This window comes from Penicillium cosmopolitanum, assembly GCF_028827165.1.
Source record: "Penicillium cosmopolitanum strain IBT 29677 chromosome Unknown utg000005l:1.0-4006212.0:1.0-4009387.0, whole genome shotgun sequence".
NCBI classification, from domain to species: Eukaryota; Fungi; Ascomycota; class Eurotiomycetes; order Eurotiales; family Aspergillaceae; genus Penicillium; species Penicillium cosmopolitanum.
In genome coordinates, this window is record NW_026622675.1 from 2,360,052 (window position 1) to 2,380,218 (window position 20,167).

Below are 20,167 nucleotides of genomic sequence, written 5' to 3' on the forward strand. Positions count from 1 at the left end.
CCCCTGCCGTTTCGCAACTCCATCCTGGCCCCAATGACCAATCAATGTTGAAGATTTCCTGATCAATGCTTGATTGAAAATCGTCGTCAGAAAGAGGGTATCGTTGAGGCCTTCGCTTGCGACCTTTCTTGTTGGCTTCACGCCTCCAAGCTAGAATGACGAAGTTAGATCTATCAACAAATACCGATAAACATAAGGTTGATCCACGAAATTGGATGTGAAGATTTTTACCCATCTCTCACTTTGTTTCAAAGCTCTCTGGTAATTCTGAGTGATATGTAAGATCGAGATATTCAACAGTAATTTTGGCTCAAATAGTATGTTCAAAAGTTGGGTAGCTTGTCATGTCTGAAGTTAGATTCTGCTGAGTTAACCGCTCATTTAACCGCTCAGAATTAAACCCCGAACACGAGTTGAACGCAAGATTAGGACAATACACAAGAATGGAACAAACCCCATAAATGGCACATATGACCAAATTGGAAGAAAGATAATACAGATTTGGAACAGGATCCTCTCACGATGACTGAGACTGACGTATATACAGACCAAGAGTGATTTCTATGAAATTCGAAGCGGGTTTATTCATGCATTCATTACATGTACTAGAGAGCTGGTAAATTATTACCCCTAAGTACTGATGTACTGCATGTACATTACATTATTTCTGTGACCTTGGATTTAAATGCTGTTCCATATAATAGGCTACTTTTTACCGTGCTTTTTTTGAAATCTAGAACATGTATGATACTGTAGTACTCCAGTCACGTTTCAAAGTTTTCTTTATCATGCTAAAGTAATGTTGAACTATTGTACATGAGCTCAAAATCTTCAATCAAATCTCTCAATTAAATGTTCAATAGAATCTAGCTTTTGAGACTTTTTGTACGTTGGACGTTGGAAAGTGAATGGCGGTGGGCTACGCACACGGATGCTGTAGTCCTCTTTCGACTCATAGTCTTCAGGGCATTTTCGAACGACTGGCTTTTTACTCTCGGCCTAGAAACCAAATTAGCAAGTGAATTCTCAAGTTAGTGCATTCATTACATACTAGTTCCTCTTCAGTTGGAGCTTTCTCATCATTAGTGTTGAATGTATAAATCCAGCCACTTGGCATTCGCATCACGAGCCACGTCTCTATTTGATAGCGATCATTGAATTCCTTGATCCTTTTGAAGAGATTGTGGCGACGCTTCCTGATTTGCTCTTGCCGCGTTCTATCACTACGAGTTGTCGTTTCGTTGGCCATGGTGATTATTGTAATTCGAAAGGATAGGATGACATACGTGGGATTTTTTTTTAGCTAAATAGACTAGTAAATGGGATTTAAGAGGTTTCCTAATGTTCAACTGCTGTTACAATACAAATTGAGGGACTAAAAACGTTGAAATTTGTTCATAGCAGGGCGTCATTATTCTACTCAATCACTTACGGTGATGAAGGTGCCCTCAAATCCAAGAAGTGATCTCTCGTGATGGGCCCCAGTGAGCTTTCCATTCCCTGGCGGCTTCCTTTTCTCTGAGATGAGAGTTCTTAAGAGCAGTATCAATGCTCTCAATCTTTTCGCCGAGGAAGCTATTATCGAATTGGGCGGATTGCGGGGAAAGGTACATATCCAGGAGCCGAGCGTGACATTCCGATTCCATATCCTGCGAGATATTGCGTATGCTCGTTGCCAATTTCCTCCAAGTCTCGGTGCAAACCTCAAAGAATTCGTTTTCCCATTGTAGACTCATGAGCTCCTTCTCACTGAAATCCTTTAACTCTCGTTGCGACAACCTGCCTTGCTTCTTTGCACTTTGTAGCCGAATAGGGCTTGCCTCGAGGGCCGTACTGAATCCAAGTGAGTCCCCAATAACATGATCGATTTCCCTAATTTCAGGACGGTCGGGTATATTGAATCCTCTCGGCTTCGCAGGTTGTGTTATAGGCACAAGCTGAAGCTCCAATGAGCCCGTGGATCGGCTATAGATACTAGATGAAGGACTGAAGACCATTATGGTCTCGTTTGACGACAATATTGTACAGTGCAGAGTAGTTAGTTCTCTCGACTGTACTGTAGCGTATTGTATATTAGCAATCTGGTGGGCAGTAAAACTGTACGGTTTGGAGCTTTCTAAGTCAAAATCAGAGGTTATAGAGGTCAGTATTTACATTAGAATTGTTCGCATGAGGCCCTCCCTATACAGCAATGAGCCACTGCGCAGCAGGCGGAAAGTTTCCTGGGCGCTACTATAGTATCACTTGTTGACCCAAGAAGAGTCATAGCAGTAGCTTGCAAATTTGCTTTGCTCTTTTACACACGCTCTTTCTTTCCCAACCCCAACTGCCAAGACCATATTAACCTTGAAAAGTTAGACTCAATAAAATCCCTGTCTAGACCTTTTGAACGGTATGGTTAGACGAGGATAACACGACTGCGACCTTGGCACGCCTGTATTTGTGATGTTCATGCCGTTCAACGTACTTCCACTCTTCAACATCTATCGTTGATAAGGGCGAAAAATAGCTCCGAAGTTATCCCGATCGATGCGACTGCCGGTCTGTGATCAACCTAATAACCACTGATATCGCTAATATAGCTGGATGTGGTAAGTAATCTGTAAATATAAATATCTAAAGTTGTTCAGCAGTTCTAAGAAACTCCCAAATCCCTCCGGCCGACCTAGGAGTACTGTAGTTGCTGAATCTAATGCCATAAGATAATATTTCACCTCTCATCACAATTTTCATTCTCACCGATACCGACTCCATCATGCATTTTGCAATCCCCGCACTCATCGCTGGCATCTTTATGCGCACTTGCCTAGGAGGAGTTTTTCAGGTCATTGAGGAAGACCGTGGGTGCAAAATATACACCAAGGATGTCCATGGTTGCACTGGCTACTCCGCATCTTTTACAACATTTAACGGAAAGGACTGTTCAGGTTTGTACAGCAAATTTAAAGTCATGATTAATTATCGAATGGTTGATAACAATTTTCTCAGATTTCACAGTGGTCGTTGATGAAATTCGCCTTGGCTTGTCTTATATCGATGTCGCAACATGTGGAAAGATTGACGGCAAAAATGAAGCTTGGATCAGGGTAGAGAAGACAGGAGAGGTTACCTTTTTCAATATGAACGGCGACAAAGCTAACTGCACGCTTGATAATGGGCTCAATACTGGAAGTTCATGCAGCGCGTCTGGATATATGTCCTTGAATAGTACAAGCGCAGGTCCGTCTTCGAGCCCCGCAGCTTCGAAGGCTTCTTCCTCTTCCTCGCCAGCTTCGTAATCTGTCGGCAGCTAAGTCGGGCTCGTTCTCGACGATTACATCTGATTCGATCTCTACTACTGAATCAGAACCATCTTTGGGTACTGTACTACTGCTGTCTCGTCCTCAGCTACTACAGCCGATCCCTTCGGCAGCTCTTGCTCAGATCGATACTGATGACATGGAGTACTAGAACTTTGGTTAACCAAGCTGAAAGGCAATTACTCTACTGTTTTCCATCTTGTGGTTCAAATTCTTCCTCGTTTCATTTACCGTTGGATCTGAAGATTTTTGTATTGAAGTCTGCTCTTTTATTGAAATGAAACTCCTTCTTGCACGTCAGATTTTAATGCGCCTTAGTAAATCACCAACCCAAAACAACAACTACCTCTCCTTGTTGCGATTTAGAACAGGCTATTTGAAATGAGAGCAAATACGTTCATTCCTTGCTCCTAAGATACAAAGCAGTATCTAAAGAGGGCAGCGACACTTCTCTTCACATGATTTGTTTCTAGCGCAGCGTCTCTTCAAATATGGTACTCTTTCCATCAGATATGCCTTCCAACTTCAACTCGTTTTCCAAAACATCGGCAAACTTGAGAGTCTTCCTTTCCTGCTTGACCATTTACTAACCATAGAATTTGGTCTCTCAACTGGATTATACACTTTGTCAATGCATTGCGCCGCCCTTCATCTGCACTTTCCACCCTTTCTACCGTCATTGTTGTAGTTCGGAGGTATTTTATTGTTTATTGTTCAGAGGGAAACATTAGGCTACACATATACAACGAGAAGAACAAGTTGATTTCCAATCAACTTGGTTGTTCGTATAGATATCTCGGATTAATTCCGATGGTTCGGCTTAGTTCCTGATCTGCACCAGCCTCATATCACAACAGTCATGTATAGCCTTAGGAGCTTCTGTATGAGGCTTATTGTAAAATCTTCTTCAATCTTTAAATTAACCGCCAATATCCAAGTCTGATACCATATCTCATCTAAGCGGCTCGGACCTTTGCGACCCATAAATGCAAATATGAGCTCTTTTCGCAACCAGGACGGGTGGAGTTTCGCCCTCCATTATGGGAACAGAGGAATTATCTGTCAAACCCTAATCACATGATATGCTAATCCATATTTAGATAGCGCGTAAGCAAGATGGGTGGTACCTAGCCAGGTAATGAATACCAGTAGTTTACTTGAAGACGCGCGCGTTGCACGCATCGGCCCTGAAACGAAAGTCAGGGGGCAATAGAAATTGGAAGCGAAAAGCAGCGTCGGAGCGTTTTGGATAAAGCGGAGATGAGTTTGAATCCGAATGGGCCAATGGGAAGAGTCTCGTAGATGAGTAATAACCGAAATGCAAAATGACATAAGCAAAGCTTCGGATCGCTGGTCTCATATTTGGATTGGCAACTAACTTATATCAGCATATAAAGTCTTTCCCCGAATGTGGTAACGCGTGCGAGAATAAGTATTAATATTTGACCGTGAATGAGATAAGCGTCAACAATAATAGCTCCGTGTTAGAATCATTCATAATAGACGCGCTTGGCGATAAGTATACAATCATTTTAAGAGCGCAGGTTGAGCATAGCATAAGAGAGCTAGACCAGATTAAAATACGGATTTTGAGGTAGAAAAGTGAAGCACGGGGAAGAAAATAGGGATCTCAGTGGCAATAATATAAAGTTCGATCACTGCAAAGCCAACAAGCGACGAGGCCACGAGGCAATAGGAGAGCAAGAACTTGCATATGCCTGCAGATATAACCCTACAACCCTAAAGCCACCAGATGCCAGTCCGAAAAAGGTAATGTGGAGGCATCAGAACGGGCGAATCAGAGAAGCGCGTGGCAAGACAGTCCATATATGAATCGTAAACCCTTTTTTACCACGTTCTCGCGCACACGTACATCCATGTTGATTAATACCCTTACTCTCACTTCGTTCGTTTCAGGGCAAGATACCAGTATGGAAGATACAAGAGTGTAGAACTACAACAGAGGGCAAGGCTCAACAGAATAAGGGTGAAGATACGTCCACTAGGGACACACCGCAGTAAATAGACTACTAAGCAGAACTGTCTGGTTTCAATGTAGCTATTGAAGTTTGCTCTTAAATTTATATACTCTGTTGGCCAATTGCGTGGGAAAAAGTCCGTTGGTTGTTAGTACACTAGGATATATATTTGTGTGGCAGATCACTATTCAAACCTATGGCGGCTGGTACCCACAATGCTTAGAATTTGCTCCCGACGAAGAACGCTAGTCATGTGACATCACGTGTCAATATCCGTACTCGGAAGTAAGGCTTCACGGTCGAGTTTCACCGACAGCGAAGAGGCTGCAAGAAGTGCAAACGATCTCATCGTGAAACGGAACAGACGCAAAAGTACAAGGCTGCGCGCTATTAGCTGTAAGCTAATTCGCGGTACCTAATGCCCATGTCGATGCTAGGTCGAATCAGGGAATTAGGGGCGCAAGCGTGGGTGGTGCGTCTTGGCTGCCGCCGGGACCCACATCGGCACTGCTCATCACCAACACTGATTTCTATTCTTGATTGGTGTATTATTAATCTAAATAAATGAGCTGTTCAACGTTGGTCTTGGCATTTCCAGCTTCCAGCTGCAGTGTTCATCACCAACATTGATTTCAGTTCTTGATTGGTGTATTATTTCTCCTAATAAATTAGCTGTTCAACGTTGGTCTTGCCATTTTCAGCTTCCAGCTGCAGTGTTCATCACCAACATTGATTCCTATTCTTGATTGGTGTATTATTTCTCCTAATAAATTAGCTGTTCAACGTTGGTCTTGGCATTTCCAGCTTCCAGCTGCAGTGTTCATCACCAACATTGATTCCTATTCTTGATTGGTGTATTATTAATCTAAATAAATGAGCTGTTCAACGTTGGTCTTGCCATTTTCAGATTTAAGCTGCAGTGTTCATCACCAACATTGATTCCTATTCTTGATTGGTGGTATTATTAATCTAAATAAATGAGCTGTTCAACGTTGGTCTTGCCATTTTCAGCTTCCAGCTGCAGTGTTCATCACCAACACTGATTCCTATTCTTGATTGGCGTATTATTTCTCTTAATAAACTAGCCGTTCAACGTTGGTCTTGCCATTTTCAGATTTAAGCTGCAGTGTTCATCACCAACACTGATTCCTATTCTTGATTGGTGGTATTATTAATCTAAATAAACTAGCTGTTCAACGTTGGTATTGCCAATTTCAGCTTCCAGCTGCAGTGTTCATCACCAACACTGAATTCTATTCTTGATTGGTGGTATTATTTCTCTTAATAAACTAGCTGTTCAACGTTGGTATTGCCAATTTCAGACTCTAGCTGCAGTGTTCATCACCAACATTGATTTGAGTTCTTGATTGGTGTATTATTTCTCCTAATAAATTAGCTGTTCAACGTTGGTCTTGGCATTTCCAGCTTCCAGCTGCAGTGTTCATCACCAACACTGAATTCTATTCTTGATTGGTGGTATTATTTCTCTTAATAAACTAGCCGTTCAACGTTGGTCTTGCCATTTTCAGATTTAAGCTGCAGTGTTAATTACCAACATTAATTTGAGTTCTTGATTACGTACTAGCGAGTCAGTCGTTGAACGCTGATTTCGTCATTTTCGTATTTTAGCTGCAGTGTGCATCACCAGCATTGATTTCCACTCCAGATTATCGCGTTCTTTCTCTTAGTGGATTAGCCGTTCATCGTTAATTTCGCCATTTTCGAGCCCAAGCAAGTCAAGGTTCAAATTCAGGTTCTATTTCCTCAATTAAAACGTCCTTTTTTGTAATTCTAACTCAATAGTAAAATCAATTAAGATGATATGTGGATTTTAAATTACAGTACCAAAAAAGCAATTCCAGAGTCACTAGAAAGTTTCAGGCTCTCAGTTATATTTTCTATTAGGAAAGTTCGCCCAGTGAACTAGAGTGCTTAATACCATATTACAAGACAAATGACGTCGTACCCAACGGAAAATGTGGAATTCGAAGTGAATAGTTATAAATTTAGTTCAGTGCAGTACAGTATTACCAAGCGGTCCGACTTCCTTTTGTATAAAATGTGGAATTCGAAGTGAGTAGTTATAAATTTAGTTCAGTGCAGTACAGTATTAGCAAGCAAAAGTCTGTACAGTATACAAAAGGAAGTCGGACCGCTTATTTAACGTTACAGTATTCTAAAGCTATCTGCAGATAGACTCTGGCACTTACTAGCCATCGATTGAAGTTTTGCAATAGATTAACGACTAAGCTTAGACTGTTTACTGAATTTCTGCACCCTCAGATGAGTCTCGGTGAAAGGCTCATTATACACCCGCACCCGAGACCTCATGACGCTAATTGGCCAGTTTCCCTGCACTGTAGTCTTCTCTCATCGGCAGTGATATCAAGCGAAAGGCCCATATTCAGTACATTATGCGCTACAGAGAAATTCGAAAACAGTTTCCCCTCCGAACACACACGTGTTGTTTCTCGGTTTGTACCCGAAACGAGACAAGAACGTAATACCATAAGCTGTATGTAAAAGAATGGCCAATAGTTTCTAGAGCAATTTACAGCCAGATCGTTCTATTGTAAAAGTTGTTTTAAGCAAACTCTGCGAGAGAACTCTAAGTCTTCGCAGGGGAAACTGTTCTCGAATCCTAGTGTAAGAAGTAGTCGGATTGATCACATTTTTAGAGGTTCCACTTTACTATAACAAGCTCACCGGCACTACAATATATTGATTTCTAGGTGAAAGTCCATCTTTTCCGCTAGAGAAACTAACAGCAATTCACATTCTTGGGCCAAGCTGCAGCTTCCATCCAGCAATATCGATACCTTTGTCAGTAGCCGTTGGTTTTCGATAAGCTGGATGAAAGTCACAATTGGAACACAGCAGCCAATATTCCATCTAAAAAAGAGACACTTGTTAGAGAAAACTACAGTGAATATATGTCATGTATCGCACAACATACCTAAAATGCTTGATCGAATGTAGAGGTAACATTCTGAGAACAGGGCAGAGTTGCGCCGATAGAGGTTCTAGAAAGTCGGCATGGAGTCCAAGGTCCATTTCGAGATTATCTTGCGGGTAGTACGGCATTGTAAAGTGATAGCCACACCGATTTTGAACAACGTAGGAGATGGAAATCTGTATTTCCAGCTCGCGAACATGTTTGAGTATGTGCCTTGGAAGCGGAATAGAGGGAATGATCAGTCGGTTCAAATTCCACTCACTCTCTGGCCGGAGGAAAATCCGCTTGAAAACTAGCGGAATAGTGGCAAGTCGAATCCAGCTGCAGGTAATGCTGAGAGCTTGACGGTGGGATGAATCCATCTATCGTGGAGTGGAAGTTAGAAAAGGAGTTACTAATAGTAAGCTTTAGGGGCCCTACAAAATGGAGTACCCTGTGTAGAATCTCAAAAGGTACGGCCTCCATAAAAAATCTGTGAGGATTTTCATTCTACAGCGAATAAAATACACTGCACTGTATCGAGATGCCAGAGCGATATTTTTATCCCTGATTTTGTTCAACGGACTCTTGAGTAATTGATTAAACTTTCCCAGCAAGGATAAGTTTGCCGTACGCTCATAATTAATCATTATACTGCAGTTCAAGCCTAATTGACGCAAATGAGTTCTAGTACTGGACCCATTTTGAGGAGCCGTAGTGTGACTAAACTTTGTTCTCGACTACCATGCCGAGACATTCCTTGCATCAACAGTCATGGACTGATATATTCTATTAACTTATTTACACTCACTCCTGAGTCGGCTGGCCAGTCGTCGACCGAGAATAGACCGCCGTTACGACCAGCTGACCACGACCAATCGACTTTCAGGGACATCACTTCGTTCTATCCCATCATACCTTCTCCGAGCGATCAAGGAAGAAGGACATCTCCAGACTCAACGCGACTGGGCATACCACTTGAGACAAGTGGCAGAAACTATACTAGCGGCACTTGTGGCAAAACAACAGACAGATGGGACTCATCACATCGGGTGACGTACATTACAACACAGGACATAGAATTTCCAACAACTACATCCGACATCGAACCCACGGTTCGAGTTTCGACAGGATCCGAGTCACATTCATTGAGCCCTCGAGTTGCGGCTCTTATATTCGGTACAATTGCAGGAGCAATTGTCTATGTCATTGTAGTTTCAACGATAGTACGACTTTTCCGGGTGAATTCACGCCCACTGTCTTTTACATATAATCCAAACGTTTCATACTTTTCTTCTGATTCGGATTGATTATTGTATAGTACAGTAATATTCGAAATCAGATTTACCACTAAACTCTTAGACTTTCATTCCCGAGGCCTCGCTTGAAACACGCTAGTCTAATTTTAGCCTTTCCCGGAAGAGCCCCTGTCAGACTGTATTGCCAAGAGACCCTTATATTTAAATCCCTTAGTTTTGTTCTCAAGATGCGCGATTTGCCCATTTCATTCTTGAGAGCTCTTTTGAAAACAAAGCAATCTTAGCACAATTCATCGTAATTAATTCCGCCAGCATCTTTGTATCCCCGTATGGCGCGAAAGGTGGGTCAGTGCACAATCAACCACCTTGACCATGACCAGTACCACTTCCGCCACCGCTTCCTCCACTTGGCTCCGTGCAAACGTTCAGGATGTCAATCAAAAACTGTCCAGGTTAGCTTCACCTCATCGACGTCATGTTTAAGTCTCACATTTTCGGTATTGCAGCATAGGGTTTGACCCTTGCACGAGCTGCCCACTAAAGAACCGGTCAGCGTTCACTAAGGATAGTGGCGGAAAAATATGAGGATATTGCTTACAGTTAACACATCCCACTCCGATGTCAACGGTTTTCCCTAATACATTGACTGGAACCAGGATCTGACAGCATTTTGGCGTCTGGTTGCCACTGGAACACGTAATGGAGCTATCTCGTTGGGCGAGCGAGGACGCGAGGGCAGCGACTGTAGTTCCAAGAATAATAATTTCCAGCCTCATATTAATAGATAGATGGTGGTAACAGTGCTGAGTTAATCAAGCAGTATTATTCATATTTGTGATCGTTTTCGTGGCATTTTGTCCACTCTAAATATTATAGAGCGCTCGGGATAGCCTTGGTCTAGACTGTGCGTGCCATAGACCAGAATAATATTGAACCTGAGTTGAGCTGATTCAATTAATTATACGAATCGCGATGATATGTATTGGTCGAGACGTACAACTGATGACTATATTAGCGTATGCTTACTCATCTAACGTCACAAGGCCCAAGAGTAGTTCGCCGGTTCACAAGCCATGAACCAACGCCATGAACGTGTTCCCAAGAATTAAGACCCTTACTCAGAGATCCAGACTGGGCCTTCAAATTAATTCAGAATATAAGAATGTATTATGTCTGGTGAACAGGAATGATATTTTATGCGATAATCAACCATCATATAGGTTTACCGAAAATCAGGCAAAATGCTACTCCCTCACTTTATACTTGCTACTATGGCTAGCAGCGTTATTGCGTCTCCACTAACCGAGAGAAAAAATTCCATTACATGCTCCAGTGGTAAACAGACTCCAAAATGCTGTCAGATTCTGGTCCCTGTCAACATTCTAGGTAAAACTATTGACATCGGAGTTGGGTGTGAAAGCTGTACGCTACCTCCTCGCGTTTCTTTTTTGCTTCGGGATACGCTAATCAGTCTATAGTGGGCAGCTCGTGCAAGGGCCAAACTCTATGCTGCAATTCCGAAAACGTGGGTCTCAAAGAATACGTCTATAACTTTAAGCTAACCCGATCAGTTTCTCATTGAAATTCTTAAGGTTTGCAGTACGCCGAGTGGAGGAAGTAGTGGTGGTGGTGGCACTAGTGGTGGCCATGGCGATACTGCAGGATAAGCAGATTATTCTAGGCCAGCCAAAAATTGGGTCCAAGTTCTGCAAATATCTATCTTCAAGCCTGCGTGTCGAAGATGACCTCTCGCACTCTCTTTCTTTCCACCGACCGTGTCAATACACGAAGTCATAAAACTACATCCTTTGTGACTTGAATTACCCTCTATTTCAATTCTATTCATTGCTCCTGAGTTTCCTGACTTTAACTCCGGCCTGGTTATATGAGGAGTCATCTCAACCATTTTTAATATAAAAAGCCCTTCTTCAACCCCGAGTTAGCTAGCTACCCAACTTTTGAACATATCATTGGAGCCCAGATTACAGTCCAATATTTAGATCTGTCATATTCTCAAAAACTCCTAGAGGGCTTCGAAACAGAGTGAGAAATGGGTAAAAATCTACATATACAATTTCGTGGGTTAACAATATGTTTTTTTTGGTATTTGTTGATATATCTAACTTCGTTATTCTAGCGTGGAGGCGTGAAGCCGGCAAAAAAGGTCGTGTGCGAAGGCCCAAACGATACCCTCTCTCTGATAAATTCCAATCGAGTACTGATAAGGAAATCTTCCACCTCGATTGGTCCCTGAAGCCAGGATGGAGTTGCGAAATGAAATGGGGCCTTTTCCATTCGACCTTACTTTTTAGCAAAGGAGAGGAAGAGTGGACTCGAGAATCCTTGGCCAGAAAGCGGGATGATGAGCTTCGGCAAAGGCAAATGCAACGTAGCAAGGATACTTTTAGCGCATTCACAAAACCTTCATTTGGGTACCCTGGTGAGGATGATGAGCTTCGGCAAAGGCAAATGCAACGTAGCAATGATACTTTTAGCGCATTCGGAAAACCTACATTTGGGTAACCCTGGTGAGAATGATAAGCTTTACCAAGTCGGGAAGAGACGTAATGAGGATTTGAGTAGCTCATTTGGAAGATCAAATTTCAGTGAGTGAATTCGAATGCGCTCTTGTGGAGGATCATTATGTACAGTGATGTGTTTGTGATGTATCCAGCTTCTACCAAGGCCCTCGCTAGCAGATGATTTACCGCTCTGGGCTCAGTTAAAGGATAAGCATACTAGAGAAAGTATTGTAGAGACCCTGTTACTATAACCAGGGAGATATTTTATGTCATTCTGTCATCTTGACGCTTACTGGCTGTAAAACACAGACATCCTTTAATATACCAGGCAATGGCCAAAATATATTTGAATAATAGTTTGCGGACCTTCGCTTAGTTTCTATTCCTGACAATGGTCTGTTTAGATTTAATCCCGTGATATAACAAGTATGGCGAATCAAAGCTCAAGTTTTCTTTAAAATGGAGCCGCTAAGCTATGTATCCTTAGAAAATTGTGACTACTATCAAAGTATGGTCGTTCGTACTGTAAAGTACTGTTCAATTTTACTTATATCGAATAATGTCTCTAAACGCATACCGTATGGGTGTTAGTGTAACTCTTGATATTTAGAAAGGTGCCGTTTAGCTTCATGTACTATACTACTTGATATGGAGAGGTACGAAGAATGTTACAATGCAGCAGCACTGCAAATTACAGTAGGACATTTGACATTAACATGGGTACTGACTAATTAATACTGTATATTTCCCAACGTCAGCTCATATTGTTGGTATCACCAGCTAGGTCCTGTGTACACAGTTAAGTGAACAGTTTATGCTTCTAAAGCAAAGGTTGATTGATTCGTGTATATGATAGATGTGTCTCCCGTCAAGGCCAAATACCCCTGAATCCATGCGGTGGGAGCCGCAGCTTAGCAAGATTACGTACAACATGTCTTTGCTTATTCTGACGGGAGGATATATCCCGACACTGGCAACTTTTCTTTTGTGCAAAGGCCCAGTGTCCCCAGTAGGAAATGAACGAACGAACAAAACGAATAAAGCGAACGAGCAAAAGCGAACGAACAAAAACGACTTCGATCATACTGTACCTTCCTTGCATCTGTAGGTCTCACGATAGCATCCTATTGTCTCTCCACCCATCCCTCAACTCGCACTCGTAAGGTGTTTGTGCTGATGAACTTCTCCAAGGCCTTGTTGGGGTCTGCTTTGGTCATTGCATCCGCTGGGTTGTCGCTCCCGTTGATCCACCTTATTTCCATTATCTCTCTTCGCTCGTATGACTGGCGAAGTGCCATGATGTCGATCATGAGGCGCTTCTCCTTGGTGGTTCCGAGTTTGACGAGGCATTCGTAGAGAGAGTATGAATCCGTGCATACAATGGTAGGGATCTTCTCAAAACCAAGTTGGTCCATGATCATCTTGATTGTTGTGCCGATTGCAATTGCCATGTCGACACCTCCCACCATCCCATAGATCTCCGATGCCAGGACGCTCCTGGTGACGCGTTTGCTCTTGGTTGAGCTCCAATGGATTAAGTTTCCGGTGATCTCAAATTCCTCATTCTTTGTGGACTCGTTTGCGAGGATGATCTCATATCCGATCTGGGAGCTGAAATCTTTGTTGTTTGCGAATGATCCATCGACGAATACGAAGAGCTTCGCAGTTGATAGGTCTATCGCGATGTATTTGATGCCCCTGTCCAGGTTCTTCATTTGCCACATGATGCGTTTGTTCAACGCGTTGACGTCGGCTTCCGTAGGATCCTGGTGTTGGGCGGCAACGGATAGGTCGAATGCAGCTTCCGGCTGGCAGATCGTTGCAATGTACGCCCCGCGAGCACGTTGTTCCATGTATACGTGCTTGAAATCCGTAGATTTGTGGTCGATGGGCTTGAGTCTCTTACCCTGCTCCTTCTGGCGTAACTCAACGGCAACGTCTCCATCATTTTGTGTCAGGACGCAGCCATTGAATATCAGCGGGCCCTCTGGAGATAGTGTATCCTTGGGCTTAGCGCTGAACTTTGCCTCCACTAATTCCTTTTCTTCAAGCTTGGCAAACTCGTCGGACCCTAAAATCAGAGTGTCATCGGTTTGCATTCCGACAACACCGAAAGCTCCTTTCGCTGTTGAGATCAACAAGCATGGGTCGTAAGTAGATGTGACCATCCCGAGCCTTTCCCGGTGGTGCTTGTGGTACGTTGCCCACCAATGGGTTCCGGCTTCAGGGATTCCGTATAACGGCTTCCGCACTACCATGATTGTGCCTGTCGGGAACTCGCTCTTGGTCTCCTTAGGGAGATGTGCCAGAATCAGTCGGTTCAATGAGGTCGTTGACTGGACATATGCCTGTGTAATGTCCCGGATCGACAGACTGATGCCCTTCTCTCTCAGTGACGGGGCCAGTGCAACGATAACTCGTTGGCTGGCTCGCTGGATGGTTGGGGATTGCGTGAGAATCATCCCCTTTCCTTCATCATTGTAGGCCTGGATAACAAGTCGTGACTTCTCGAAGGGCGCACCCGTAGCCTTGCCCTTGATCTCGTTGACTAGGCGCGAATTGAAGATGCGTATGCCAGCGTGCTTGATTGGGTTGTATTGTACGAAGTCGAACACGCCTCTCGCTATCAGTCCATCAATCTCCTCGTTCCGAGATTGATCGAATGGTAATCCTGGGGTCGTGATGACCCCTTCGCTCCTCAACTTGATAGACAGTTCCATGTCGGCTCGTTCCTTGTTTGTCATGAGCGCCATTGAGACATCCTGTTCTTCCAGGATAGTATTGATGAACTGATCCTCGAGATCTTGAGGATTAGCAGCATTCTGTCGAGTGCTCCGCCGCACGGTTACCTGCGGCTTCGGCTTGTTCTTCGATCCTGGCGGTCGTCCTCGGCCTCGCCGTTGGGTCTCAGTCGGTTTGTCGGGCTCTTCCGTGTTTTTCGCATCAACGGTTTTATCCTCTTGGTCACCGTCTTCCCTCACATGTCGTTGTCCTCTTTCCGCCTCTGGGCACTCTTCCCTGTAGTAGGGCTTGACAATGGTTGACCGGAAATTCGTAGGACCGTGTGGCATATCAACGGTGCAAGTCTCTCCATTCACCGCTAAGAGCTTGTATGGGCCCTTCCATCCACCTTTCTCGCGCCAGACTCGAACATCTGATTGTAATGGTAGGTTCAACGTAGTGATGATATTGGGCCCGTTGCGGATGGCAAGAGCATCATTCACCTGGCGTTCCGCATGTAGGCGACGGACCTCTTTGGTTGCAGCACGGATAGCCTCAGCTCTCTTGACTACCGAGGGTGATGGTGGATCCATTTCGGTCATTCTCGGGTATGCCCCAAAGACAAGCAATGTTGGAATAATTCCATCCGGTCCGGCTGAGTCGTTGACAGCTTTCACAGCCATCTGCAGAATCATTTCCCTGTCAATATTCTCGTCCTTGAGCTCTTCCCTGAGAATTTCGTAGGCGCGGCGCAGTGGTGCATGGTATCGTTCCACTTTCCCCACGCTGTTGTGGGCTTCCACGGGGACCTCCTTGACCTTGATCGACATTGAAGATGCAAGCTGCTTGAACTCTGTAGATATGAAGTTCGTCCCCGCGTCGTGTACAACATAGTCCGGTGGTCCCTGGTAGGTATCGATCCAGCATGCACGAAGTGTGTCCCAAGAATTGCGTGCAGACATATCTCTCAGAAATCTCGCAGCGCCAAACGATGTGGCTGCATCGATGACTTGTAAAACGGGTTTTCCTTCGAGGTATAAGACGTCGACGATAACTGAGTAGTTGAATTCATAGTCATCTTTCAGGGTAAACTTGAATCGTCCTGGGGATTTACCTTTCATCTGGCAATGGTGGCAGAATTTCGTGAGATAGTCCACGCACTGTGAATTTACGTCGTGCCCAGCGCGTTGAAGGATTCGAGTTAATCTCCGCACTGATGGGTGTCCGAAACGTCGGTGGAGTTGTCGTAGTTCCGTTTCGGTAAGGTGGCTCCATGCTGCTATCTCCTCTAGATTGTGCAGCAACATCCATGGGTGTCCCCATTTACGTACGATGGGTACTCTCTTGTCTCCTCTCTCGAGCACGTTTTTCTTGTTTCGGAGCTCCACCCCCATAGCATCCATGTCCTTGAGGCAGAAGAGGAATGGTGTGTTCGTGGGTAGGATATGAAACGTAATGGTGCCAATCGGGGTATCGACATCAGCAGTCCCTAAAGAGGGTTTTGGATCCCCGTCTCCGAATTTGATCTTCTGTTCCGCAGCCCGAAATGTATTGAGCTTGACTTTGGGGTCAAGCTTGCATAATGCCCTGAATTGAGGTTCTCCAGCGGACGAAACCCCAGAGGCTCCAGTGTCTGGCATGATGCCTTGGAACGTGTCGGATGAATATCGGTTATCGAGTGTGAACACTTCCATAGCCTGCCCGTCGGCTTGTCGCTGCTGAAAAATGTCGTCCTTGGTGAAGAAGTGGTATACTGCCTGATCGTTCAGGATGGATATCATTCTTGTTCCATCGACTTCTCCGAGTTCAGTCACGAACCCCTCGTGCTCATCATCCTCAATAGTTATAGTTGCAAGCATCTGGGTAGGGTCATGACTATCGCTGTCGTCTAGCCCTTCGATCTTCTCCGTGCCTTCAAAGTCGCTGATGAACATTTGGAAGTCCTGTGGGGTGGCTGTCTGGCCCGTCGTGAAGTAGTGTTGCTGGCGGAAATTGTCGAGGGATCGTTTTCGTTCTTCTCCGGTATGATACTTCGACCAGCATCCTGGTCGTCCACAGACATAGCATCTCCCTTGGCGGGATCCTTGATTGCCCCGTGGACTTCCGCGGTAGCCTCCTCGCGGTCCTGATCCACGAAAGGGAGTGAGTTCACGGTTGCTCCCGTATCCATAGCTTCCTCTGCGCTGGTTGTAACCTCCACGGCTGTACCCGCGACCTCTCCCTCCGTATGTGCGGTCAGTCCAATGTTGATCATGCACGTCGTACTCCTCATGAGCTTGAAATTGCCCCGACTGTGATGAAAGAGTCGCATTGGCAACTGCTGATCGCAGTTCAGCTTGTACTCCTTCCAAGGTGCTCGCCGGCCTATATATAGAGAATTTGCATTCCTCGACACCTCTGCAGGCATTTATAGTTTGTTCCCGTAGGGTCGTCTCCGACCGGTGTTCTGGGGGCAATCCTGGCTGGATCTTCTCGAGTGTTTCGAACAGTATCTCGAGGCATTCCGAGCGCGACTTCTCCGGATTCTGTGCAATTATTCTCGGAAAGGTGGCCTCTCTCCATTCAGTGATAGATCTTTGACGGTTTTCTTCTGTGTCAAAGTGGGCCCTCATCATCTCTACCATTGTCGGAAAATCTTTTGCCTTCCCCTTGATCCTTGTGAAATAAAACTTCTCTGCTTTCCCTTTGAGCATAAGCGAGAACGCAATATGGAATTGATGTTCCCGTAGGCCGATCTTTTCACAGATGTCGTAGAACCTGACCAATTTCGTGTTGAGGTCGTCATACAGTCCTCCACCGTACTTGTCGTCCGTATTACTATATTGCCTCGTGATTGCTTCGACCATTCTCGGTAGCGGCATATCTTGGGTATTTTGTTGGGCTCTGTCGTAACTAGGTTGTTGCTGTATGTGGCTGCCCGTATAGGCTGTGTCGAGCGTTGTGGATCTGGCTTCTTCCCATCCATGGTCGGTTCGCTCGACGTGTGGTTTCGCAATACTAGGTTGTGGGGTTTGGAGATCTGGTGGGTTTACCGAAATAGCTCGTGCTGCTGGGGCATTTAGGTGGATAGTCGATGATTGGCCGCGTGCAGGGTTCCATCTGGAGTTGAAGTTATCTGGGTGCTCTTTCAGATGGGCCTCGATGTCTTCTTTAGTCCATTCGTGTTGAGTGTCCTCCTGGAGACAGTCATACAATCCCTTCGCGTATGATACCCCTATAGCTATCTTGATCCATACTCCATTGGTTGTCAAATGAAGTCGAAGCATCTTTAATGCGGTTTTGCTTGCCACCTTCAATGTGTCCAGAGTCCATCCATCGAATTCTTCGCGAAAATCGTTCCATAGGGCACGGTCGGTAATGCGCATCATGTTCCATGCCCGTAGTACACAAGTTATATGGCCGTTTAGTATTCCTTCCGTTTGGTTCTTTTCATCCAGTGTATCGACGGATTTCCCCCATGTCTTCTCCTCGATGGGATACGGGAGGTTGTCCGGGATTGGCAGCATGGCTGTTCAGGCGAGGGTAACAGTGGGTGGAATGGATCAACGAATTGAGTGTTAGGTTGCGTGTCGTGACGGTACTGCAAGTGTTTCCCGTTAACGCCTTGTTCGCGTGATGGACGCAGATCTTCGTTGCGGTTTCAACTGTAGATCTTTTGGAAATCCTCCGTGTCTCAAAGATACTGCATCCGTTTCCCAGTGAGATACTTTGATATCCTTTAGCACACCTTCCGCAATGAGGGTACTGCAACCGTTTCCCCGTTCCCTTGCGGTCAATGCCTCTTCCAGGTCGTGTAAACCGAGCTGTTCTGTGGTTGCAATCAACCACTGATCAGTGTTGGTATCACCAGCTAGGTCCTGTGTACACAGTTAAGTGAACAGTTTATGCTTCTAAAGCAAAGGTTGATTGATTCGTGTATATGATAGATGTGTCTCCCGTCAAGGCCAAATACCCCTGAATCCATGCGGTGGGAGCCGCAGCTTAGCAAGATTACGTACAACATGTCTTTGCTTATTCTGACGGGAGGATATATCCCGACACATATAGTGTACTAACTATATAGTACACATGATAGACGAGAGATTATTTCACTTGTGGGGCTTTTGGACGTGAGGCGAATACCCCGTTGACCTTATTAAATAATTCCTTAGACCATGTCGTCAAACTCTCTATATAGTCCATATTTTGAGACAGATTCTCTTTGATTTCTCTATGTTTCATGGTGTTAGCTAGTTCTTCTTTACTGGGCATTCCATTTCAGCTTTACTTAATGTCATTCTGGTGCCTAAGATTGTTTCTAGTTAATAACGGCCTTCAAGATGGTATTTAAGTCGTCAGCTAACCTTTCTAGAGTACTTCTCAAGTCACTTTAAATAGTTAGTTGAAAATATCTATAGACGAGTCTTCACGTGGACTGTAGCGTCATTCTACTGACCGGATATTTTTCTGGGCCCTAGAGGATGGTTAGTGGCAGCACAGTAATGCATAATATTATACTTTATCGCAGGGAGTGGGAGAGCAGACTGTTGGACACTTTCACATAGCTTACTGTATTCTGGCTTAGAATAATTCTTATTCTGACTCGGTTACAATATGACAAAATATCACACCTACTTGATATCTGGTCTTCGGAGGGGTGATTATGATAGTCAACCTTTCAGCCTCGTTCTATACAGGATTTAAAGCATCATTAATCACCTATAACTTGCACAGTCCCTCGTATCGCTTCTGTTGCTTAGCGAAACTTTCAATATGTAGTACAGTATAGACTGACCCGTCATATCCATTATCCGCAGCTGACTCAAGAGCCTGAACCCAGGCCATAGGTTCTTTCTCAACCCCCGCCGCTGTCACCTCTGCCAGGTATTGTGACCAGTTGTTTGGTTCCATCATGGGTAGGAACGAAAATAAAATAAAATTGACGAGTATAGTGCTGTATACAGTAATAGACTGATGGGAAAGTCGGACTGACTGTAGTGTACAACAACAGTAGCAGTCTCACACTAAAGCAAATCCAGCAACGACGAACTTATCATTTGAAAATATCCGCCAGACGTTCCATATTCCACTCTTGCTCATTTCTATAAAGGCCCATGCTCTGTGCTGTAACTTGAGGCGGAGCTCGAACAAAGGAAGCTCTGTTCTGTAGGCCGTTGAACCCTCTTTCGGTCCCGGCAGGATGCGGCTGTTGGGACTGTGCCATGTTTGAAACTGGGGGCTGCTGCATTGTGGAGGTGAAACCAGCAGGACGCAAATGAAGAGGCTGGTTGTTCATAGAAGAAGGTCTGTTCAATGGCTGGGGCTGTAGAACAGCGGTATGGTCACCTCTTGAAAGGGACGAAGGGGAACTGGCAGAGCCGCTTTGAGGGTGACACAACTCGATTTCGTCGGGGTTTATACCGAGATTGCGAATAGCTTTGTTCAAATCTTCGTCTAACTCCAGTATAGACAT

General features: G+C 44.6%; 6 protein-coding genes across 6 annotated transcripts; 1 reads left to right on the forward strand and 5 right to left on the reverse strand.

The window, feature by feature from the left end:
* Positions 1 to 831: 831 nt before the first annotated feature.
* N7509_003899 (uncharacterized protein) lies at positions 832 to 1,249 on the reverse strand (the record flags this gene model as incomplete). The annotated part of the gene is made up of 2 exons (XM_056628536.1): positions 832 to 999; positions 1,052 to 1,249. The coding sequence occupies 2 exons, from the start codon at positions 1,247 to 1,249 to the stop codon at positions 832 to 834; spliced, it is 366 nt and encodes a 121-aa protein (XP_056491270.1).
* A 199-nt stretch (positions 1,250 to 1,448) lies between these two features.
* On the reverse strand, positions 1,449 to 1,997 carry N7509_003900 (uncharacterized protein; the record flags this gene model as incomplete). Its single annotated transcript, XM_056628537.1, has 1 exon — positions 1,449 to 1,997. One exon carries the CDS (start codon positions 1,995 to 1,997, stop codon positions 1,449 to 1,451), a length of 549 nt encoding a protein of 182 aa, XP_056491271.1.
* A 758-nt stretch (positions 1,998 to 2,755) lies between these two features.
* Positions 2,756 to 3,278, forward strand: N7509_003901 (uncharacterized protein; the record flags this gene model as incomplete). The annotated part of the gene is made up of 2 exons (XM_056628538.1): positions 2,756 to 2,927; positions 2,998 to 3,278. 2 exons carry the CDS (start codon positions 2,756 to 2,758, stop codon positions 3,276 to 3,278), a joined length of 453 nt encoding a protein of 150 aa, XP_056491272.1.
* A 9,840-nt stretch (positions 3,279 to 13,118) lies between these two features.
* Positions 13,119 to 18,221, reverse strand: N7509_003902 (uncharacterized protein; the record flags this gene model as incomplete). The annotated part of the gene is made up of 1 exon (XM_056628539.1): positions 13,119 to 18,221. One exon carries the CDS (start codon positions 18,219 to 18,221, stop codon positions 13,119 to 13,121), a length of 5,103 nt encoding a protein of 1,700 aa, XP_056491273.1.
* Positions 18,222 to 19,413: 1,192 nt separating this feature from the next.
* Positions 19,414 to 19,605, reverse strand: N7509_003903 (uncharacterized protein; the record flags this gene model as incomplete). The annotated part of the gene is made up of 1 exon (XM_056628540.1): positions 19,414 to 19,605. The coding sequence occupies one exon, from the start codon at positions 19,603 to 19,605 to the stop codon at positions 19,414 to 19,416; it is 192 nt and encodes a 63-aa protein (XP_056491274.1).
* A 142-nt stretch (positions 19,606 to 19,747) lies between these two features.
* On the reverse strand, positions 19,748 to 20,167 carry N7509_003904 (uncharacterized protein; the record flags this gene model as incomplete). The annotated part of the gene is made up of 1 exon (XM_056628541.1): positions 19,748 to 20,167. One exon carries the CDS (start codon positions 20,165 to 20,167, stop codon positions 19,748 to 19,750), a length of 420 nt encoding a protein of 139 aa, XP_056491275.1.